Below are 9,218 nucleotides of genomic sequence, written 5' to 3' on the forward strand. Positions count from 1 at the left end.
AAACAGGGTGCTGAAAAACAGCTGGTAACCAATTCAGATAGGTCCTTTATGTCTGACAGGATGAGCTGCTTGATATTTTCAGTCGGGGCAGCTCATTCCAGATGGTAGCCCATTGTTTTCAGTCTACCGAGCAGCCCAACCTGATAGGGAAGCTCAGTTTGTCAGAACACCGGCAAGGATGCATTCACACAGAAAACAGAGATTGCAGGTGTGAACACCGGCAATTGTATCAGTGTGAATGGAATGGGGTTTTACACATAAAGACTTGAGGCTATAATTGCTGCAGTAGGTGCTTCCACCAAATATTGAGTTGAGGGATCTGAATACTTATGCAATTCAATCACCATATTGTAGCGACTGGCAAACTGACTGTTAATGGGAGACACGGGGGCTGTGTGTATGTGCGTACTGTCTGTGTATTGGGGGGTGGGGCGGTTTGTAGTGTGCATGCTGTGTGTTGTGATCGAGTGGCGCGCATGCTTGTGTTAAAGGTTGCGGGGTTAAAGGTTGACTCTGCGTGGGAGCACGGGAGGCGCCGTGATTGGAGGAGCCAGTCACGGGGCCAGAGGAAATAAATAGGGGTGCCCGGTTCCCGCGCAGGCAGTTCAGGGGGAGTAGTAGTGTAGTGCAGTGGGGAGGAAGATGGTCACACCAGTCTGAATCATGTGTCCCCTCCATTATTTGCTGCAACGAAGACGAAATCCTAAGTCATTACAATATTTATTTCTTTTTCTCTAGTTTTTTCTAACATTTACTTATCTTACCCTTAAAAGTCTTTGGTTTAATATTCAAGTTTTTAATAAAATATTAAGTTCCAATAAATGTGTATTCATAATATTGTAACTTCACAAAATAATCTGAATCCCTTTGCAAGTCATTGCATATGTATTTATGTATTCATACATTTTATTTATAAATCTTTAATTTTCACCTTACAGGGACCTGGATAAAATTGATACACTTATGCAAGATATTACTGAACAGCAGGAGGTTGCACAAGAAATCTCTGATGCCATCTCAAGGCCTGTTGGATTTGGAGAACAGTTTGATGAGGTAAAAAAAAAAAATGCATTTTAGTGGAGAGCTTAAATGTTGTTGTTAATGTTCATGGTTAAGTTTGAAGCATTATTTTGAAAAGCAATGCAACTTTCTTTGAAACTAAGTGCTTTGCTAGTTGTATATATTTGTTTTTGTTTTGTCGATTTAATGGATTTTACATTTACATAAAACACTGGAACTATAAAAAAAAAAGTAAAAGCAAACATTTCTTCCCCCCTAGATCAATACAACATATAATATATATTTATAATCCCTGATCTCGGAGAGGTGAAGTAATGAGATTTTGTTCTAAATCATTGTTTTTCAGGATGAGCTGCTGGCTGAACTGGAGGAACTAGAACAAGAAGACTTGGATCAAAAGATGATGAAGATGGGAGGACTACCAAGTGTGCCATCTGCATCTCTGCCCTCCAGGCAAAGTCAGTTTAAGTATATGAAGTATATATACAGTGAGGGAAAAAAGTATTTGATCCCCTGCTGATTTTGTACGTTTGCCCACTGACAAAGAAATGATCAGTCTATAATTTTAATGGTAGGTGTATTTTAACAGTGAGAGACAGAATAACAACAAAAAAATCCAGAAAAACGCATTTCAAAAAAGTTATAAATTGATTTGCATGTTAATGAGGGAAATAGGTATTTGATCCCCTATCAATCAGCAAGATTTCTGGCTCCCAGGTGTCTTTTATACAGGTAACGAGCTGAGATTAGGAGCACTCTCTTAAAGGGAGTGCTCCTAATCTCAGCTCGTTACCTGTATAAAAGACACCTGTCCACAGAAGCAATCAATCAATCAGATTCCAAACTCTCCACCATGGCCAAGACCAAAGAACTGTCCAAGGATGTCAGGAATGAATTTAATGTCAACTAAACCTGTACTTCAAAAGACCAGTAACACTGTAAAATAATGCTCAATGTGCATTGCTTCCTGAGTGAGATGTAACATGAGAATTCAGGAACAGGAACTGAAACTGACGCTTTCACAGACAGACAATTTTGTTTTTACAATGTATTTATTATTAATTTAAAGTTGAGATGATTTAGATTCATAATAATTTATGTAATGTTCGGGAGATCTTTAAATGTTGTGTAAAAATATTTAACTTCTACACTGCTCAGTGGACAATTAATGATATTTTGCAACATTGATGAATCTTACTACACCTCTACCCCGATATAACATGATCTGATAAAACGTGATGAAGCAAAAATGGGTGCCAAAAAAATCAGAGCGCATTTACTGCATTTTGAAACTTTTACTTATGCACTTCATTACATAAAAAACAGTCTTGTCTACAAGTCTTAAAGTTATAACGTTGACAGTTTAAATCAATTGATTACTTTTTTTAGCTTAATTTTAAACTTTTCCATCTCCATCTTCAAACTATTAATAGTTAACAGTTCATAATACTTCACCATCAATGTGTGATAGTTGACCTAATGACAAAGTGGAACATGCTCATATATGCTATAATACCAAACCCCTTTTTAAGCAAATTGTATGGATATGTAATTAAAAGCGTTTTCTGGTATTTTATGTGAAAAATTTGCATTATTTGCCATATTCAAAGCCCAGTTCTGCGTGGCACAATCCATTCCGTGACATTTACCAATGAATTGCATTCATGGCACAATATGGGGCCACAAAAAAAAAATTGGTTTGCAACATGCAAAATAACGCTTAGAGAAGGATGGCATTAACTCCATGCAGAGCACCATTCCCGCACAGTCAACAATGGAAAGTGTGGAACTGTCTTTTTTTATATATGGTTATATATGTGCTGCACCAGAACAAGTTCCTAACAGTCATTCATCATACGAGCCATAGAACATATATACACGTATATATATGTATGTATATGTATGTATATATATATATATATATATATATATATATATATATATATATATATACACACCAATCAGCCATAACATTATGACCACCTGCCTAACATTCTGTAGGTCCCCCTTTTGCCAACAAAACAGCCCTGACCCATCGAGGCATGGACTCCACTAGACCTCTGAAGGGGTGCTGTGGTATCTGGCACCAAACCGTTAGCAGCAGATCCTTTAAGTCCTGTAAGTTGCGAGGTGGCCTCCGGATCGGACTTGTTTGTCCAGCACATCCCACAGATGCTCAATTGGATTGAGATCTGGGAAATTTGGAGGCCAAGTCAAAACCTTTGAGCTACAGTAGCTCGTCTGTTGGATCGGACCACAGGGGTCAGCCTTCGCTCCCCACATGCATCAATGAGCCTTGGCCGCCCATGACCCTGTCGCTGGTTCACCACTTTTCCTTCCTTGGACCACTTTTGATAGGTACTGACCACTGCAGACCGAGAACACCCCACAAGAGCTGCAGTTTTGGAGATGCTCTGACCCAGTCATCTAGCCATCACAATTTGGCCCTTGTCAAAGTTGCTCAGATCCTTACACTTGCCCATTTTTCCTGCTTCTAACACATCAACTTTGAGGACAAAATGTTCACTTGCTGCCTAATATATCCCACCCCCTGACAGGTGCCATGCTAACGAGATTATCAGTGTTATTCACTTCACCTGTCAGTGGTCATAATGTTATGGCTGATCTGTGTATATATATATATATATATATATATATATATATATATATATATATATATATAATTTCCTAAAATTAAACAGTATTAGAGTAGAATGAACAGTTATAAGACAATTAATAAGGCTTTTACACAGCTTCTATTACACGGTTCAGGGAACGTTTAAGTGAGAAAAAATACAAAATAAATATTTCATTAGCTTTGTTAGAAGGACAGTAATTACTGTATTTTCAAAAGATAAAAACAAACTCTGAGTAAGTAATGAAAGCTTACTTACGTAAATCACCAAGGATATTGCGGTAAGGCTACTCAGCACTGTAGTAGGTCCTAGACATGTAATGTTGGACACACAGTAGTAGTAATGTATATAATAGCATTATGTTTGATTGTGTTTCCTAATTATCCTGCAGTAAGATGTCCTACATACCTACAGAAAATAATGGGCAGACACAGGTCTGAGTGTTGTCAAATGTTTCCTATGGTGGCCCTGAAGTGCAACTGCTAAAAAAATTAACGAGCGTGTGAAACATTCACAGTAGCGGCCCTGAAGTGCAGCTGCTGAAAAAATAAAGCAGCAGCTGTAACATTTTCAGAAGCAATTACGGAAAGGGAGGGCACATTGTAAAATATATTTGACTTTTGCCATTGGACAGCAAGCAAGTCACGTTGGCCAAGTCCGCTTCTCCGGAAGAGTATTCATATTAACATTTTTGTGATCTTCTGCTCTCTATCCACTTTGTGGTGGCATATTAATAGAGTTAGGGCTGTTGTAAAATAAATTAGAAATGAATGAAAGCACCGTAGTTTCCACTGCTGATGTAGGATTTTCTAGGTGAATACAAGCTGTGCCACTGTGCCCCCCACAAATACGCCACTGGTGTGTAGGCACTTTTATATTTTGGAGGCGAGGTTGAAATATGTCCACAGGAAACGACACGCAGTTTAGCTGTTTATTTATAGAAATTAGAAAAACAAACCGAATACCTGTTTTTTTTCACTAGTACAAAGTGATGCTCTTGCCTCAGTCCAGAAAGTGTATAGAGATGTCCGTACCGGGTATCTGCGAGCAATCAACTAACTAACTAACTAACAGGAACACTAGCTCTATATAGGACAACCCATATTACAGCAAATACATAACATCCTATTGGCTAATAACCAGGATGGGCTGCTACTAGCTTCCACACAATAACAAGCACTAACTGCAACACAACTCTATAACAATACATTAAAAAAAAATCAATCTTGATAATGTAGCGTAAGGCACACTTATAAATGTCAGTTTTATATTTAAGTTATCACCTTATCAAGAATCCTAGAATCTTGTAGAACTCAATTTCCGCAATAATTGGATGCAGACACCAATTCCAAAGATATAAATTCTCAAATTTATTAAAAGCAAAGATAAAATGTAGCACTACACTACTTATACAAAAAGGGAAAACTAATTAAAATTCACTCAAGATCAACAAATCAAAGACAAATCACTTCCGTGACCAAATCAGAGAACATGGAATCGCCTCTGATAACACAAATCGTTAAACAAAATTTGAAACATGTTGACTACAATACCGGTTAGTAAGACAAAGGTGAGTCTCTCATTAGTATTGTTAGTCGGACATCAAAATAACTATGGAGGTTAGTATTTATGTCAAATAACTTCTCGTTATATATATCAGTCTCATTTTTGTTTGGGTCCCGAGAATTGTTACCACAATTCTCCCTAATTGATTACTGTTCAATGATTAAGGATAGGCAGGGCCAGCTATAAACTAGTGTCTATTATCGTGTGTCAATTTCAGACTAAAACAGTTAAACAGGAATGAGAAGATATTTCTCGGCGTTGACAGGTTTTATTTCTAAAATTGTCAAACAAAACAGTTTAATGCAGCACTCATTTATATTTAAGAAAATACTAAATGATATTACACATTCTAAAGTTTATGAATCACAGAATAACATTTCTAATTGATTTCTCAAATGTCATGAATAATAAACTCCAAACTGTTAAACTTATCTGAACTTCATCGCAGAGAGGCCTCTCTGCCTTCAGGATCAGATAAAAGCACACGGGACGAGGTTTCACAGGGTGGCACGAGGTCCGTGTGGTTTGGAACAAAGGCAGTCCAGGTACAGGCGGGCAGGCGCAGTTTCTAAAGTTCTTTACTTAATTAAGTTCTTCAAAAGAATTCTTCGTACGGCTCAATCTCCTCCCAGTTAAACTCTTCTGTTGCCAGCAAAGACTTAGTTGGTTTCCGGTTCTGGTTCCGGCAACAGAGCTACAAGTTGAGTTGTGGCAGCGAGTTACTGGTTCAGGTGAGAGAAAGAGACAAAGTGCTGTGCGTTACCTTTTTATGCCCTTTTAGATCATAGGTGGTTGGTTCTTGAGTGTGCGAGGTCAGAGTCTGGTTTCAGCCCCCAGTCTCCTATTGGAGGAGGCTCGATTTATGCCTGATGTCAATCCATGCCATCTTTTGGAAATGCCGGTTTGCCTGGGTTCGTAGCTCTGTTTCAGGATTTCGGCTCTCACCTGCTTCAAAGGGTTTTATTACCTCCACGCCATATTCCCCAGACATTGGGATTCCAAGCCATTTGGCCCAGTCTAGGTGAGCCGACTCCCAAAACTGTCACTTTGACGTAGAACAGTTCATGGGCCGATGAGCTCAGGAATTCCGGTAACTTTGGGGGAGAAGTCTTCTTTAGATCAGAGCTCCAGCTCAGGGCTAGAATGCTCTTATCACAATACACCCCCCCCTTAACGCTACAATAATAAGTTAATTAAAATTAAGCATACACCATGTTAGTAACCATGCTTGAAGTAACATTGTTTTTGTTCTTTACTCCCATGAAACAATATGCTTTTGTATCTATATTTCACCTATTTTTTTATTTTTCTTTAAGCATCAAAGAAGAAGGTGGAGGACGAAGAGGATATGGAGATGTTGGCAGCTTGGGCATCATAATTTAATAAACAAATTTGTCATTACATATTACAACAAGATACTTATTTTACATGCTACACTACTGTATTGCATTGATTTCTTTGATTCATAGTTATTTTACATTTATTTTTGTTCTTTTTATATTTGTTTTTCCAATTATTCATGTTTTTGGGTTGGGTCTGCATTTTAATATGAAATATATAAGAGAGGCTATTCAAAACACTAAATAGTTTTAGATGATTTGAAGTATGAAGCAGATTGATAATAAAGGAATGTTGCCTTTCCCTTAATTGCAAACTTACACATTATTAGGTATATTTTCACAATATTTTTAAAGCTAGGCATTGTAAGCTGTTTTTGTTGTTGTTATGCATGTTAATGTAATTTCATTTTTTCATCAAGGTTTTAAAAAATAATCAGAGGACAGTCTCTGGTTATTATCACCTCCAACTGCTTGAACCATATTAGGCTTTGGAAGAAGCAGTGTAACTAAATCTGCTTTCCTGTTTATTAATGTTTCTTGTTGATTATTATTTTAATTTTTTTGTCAGCGTCCAATGGTATAGTTAATTAAAACAAATACTATAGCTGTTTAAATATATAATTTGTCACGCTGTCATTTGGTATTTAATAACTTCTGATTCTAATTTTCTACCCATTTCAGTATAATCTCCCCTACAAGTTCAAAATTATATGAAGGAAATTATTTTTCAAACTGCAAACAAAATCAGATTGCTCATGATGTCCATTACAGATATGAGATAAATACAAATTGTGTAATAGCACAATATGGGACATATAAGTAATGATGTAACAGAAAGTTGATACACTCGAGAGGCTCTTAATTATATTATGAAGATAAAATGTATAAACACTACCGTTCAAAAGTTTGGGGTCAGAAATGTCCTTGTTTTCTATGAAAACATACATTAAATGAGTTTGAATAGGACATATAGCAAAATTAATAGGAAATATTGACAAGGTTACAAATAATGATTTTTAAGTGAAATAATAATTATGTCCTTCAAACTTTGCTTACGTCCTCCATTTGCAGCAATTACAGCCTTGCAGACCTTTGGCATTCTAGTTGTCAATTTGTTGAGGTAATCTGAATAGATTTCACCCCATGCTTCCTAAGCACCTCCCACAAGTTGAATTGGCTTGATGGGCACTTATTACGTAGCATACGGTCAAGCTGCTCCCACAACAGCTCAATAGGGTTGAGATCCGGTGACTGTGCTGGCCACTCCATTATAGACAGAATACCAGCCGATTGCTTCTTCCCTAAATAGTTCATGCATAGTTTGAGCTGTGCTTTGGGTCATTGTCCAGGAAATTTTATTGCTTCTTTAATCAGCACAACAGTTTTTAGCTGTGCTAACATAATTGCAAAAGGGTTTTCTAATGATCAATTAGCCTTTTAAAATGATAAACTTGGATAAGCAAACACAATGTGCCATTGGAACACAGGACTGATGGTTGCTGATAATGGGCCTCTGTATGCCTATGTAGATATTCCATTACAAATCAGCCATTTCCAGCTATAATAGTAATTTACAACATTAACATTGTCTACACTGTATTTCTGATACACACTGTATTTAATGGACAGAAAATATATTTTAATTCAAAAACAAGGACATTTCTAAGTGACCCCAAAATTATGAATGGTAGTGTACAAATAATTATTACTGTGGGTTAAAAGTAATGTAACTTGTTGAATTTCGTTGAATTATATTTTTTGTTGTACAATGTTTGCATGTTGTCGAAGACATTGAATGTCACTTCTTGCAGTGGTGTTTTTTTGTTTTGTTTTTAAATATTTAGGATGTAAACAATATGTGCAATGTGATGTATGTTCTTTTCATTACTTGCTGTAATGTGTGAATATAAAACAACATTAGTAGTGGTTGAATAAACATTCACTATTAATTGTGTTATCACAGCACTTATGAGCTTTCTTAAAATAGACATGTTTAATAGGTTACTATAAGCAAAGTTTAAAGTGTAAGGAGTGACATTAGGCACAACACATTAAGTTTCTAGATTGATTAAAAGTTTAATTATTTGCATTATATTTTCCTTAATAAAAAAATTGAAATTATTAAGAATTAGTTTTCCTGTTTTTAAAATTGTAATTTTATTCAGTTATTATATTTTCAAAGATTTCTGTATTGTTTCTGTCCTAAAGGTCCTAAAAATACTTAACATGGATCAGACCCAATGCAAGCATACAATTCAACCAAATTTGCATTTTAGTTATGATAATTTGCAAGTATACTTTTTCCCTAGATACTAAGAAAAACATGTTAATGAAGAGCATTGCAATATCCTAATGTAAACATTGTAACATTGTAACAAACATTGTATTTTCAATCAAGAGGAATTTATTAGGAGCAGCTGCACGGAAGAGGTATTTGAGAGGCAATCTCAAGAAAATTCTTAGAGAAGATACAAACTACAGGCAATTTTATGCAGACAGGAGAGAAAGATAACAGGCCCGGTCAGGAAGACCCATATATGGCTAAAAGATGGAAATATTAAGGCATACATAGTGTTTAATATAAGGAGGGACTGTCCGATGTATCAATGTGAGGTGTTCCCCTCACACTTCCTTGGTTCCCCACCTGAGGTCATCA

General features: G+C 36.3%; 1 protein-coding gene across 1 annotated transcript in view; it reads left to right on the top strand.

Annotated features, from left to right (window-relative positions):
• The window catches only part of chmp4c (charged multivesicular body protein 4C), a 29,202-nt gene extending 20,686 nt beyond the window's left edge, over window positions 1–8,516 (top strand). The window contains exons 3-5 of the mRNA XM_066687184.1: window positions 939–1,053; window positions 1,367–1,478; window positions 6,539–8,516. Coding sequence (XP_066543281.1) covers window positions 939–1,053; window positions 1,367–1,478; window positions 6,539–6,600 — 289 coding nt within the window. The 3' untranslated portion in view covers window positions 6,601–8,516. The remainder of the gene's footprint in view (window positions 1–938; window positions 1,054–1,366; window positions 1,479–6,538) is intronic.
• The last annotated feature ends 702 nt before the right edge of the window (window positions 8,517–9,218 follow it).

This window comes from Amia ocellicauda, chromosome 2, assembly GCF_036373705.1.
Source record: "Amia ocellicauda isolate fAmiCal2 chromosome 2, fAmiCal2.hap1, whole genome shotgun sequence".
Lineage (NCBI taxonomy): Eukaryota > Metazoa > Chordata > Actinopteri > Amiiformes > Amiidae > Amia > Amia ocellicauda.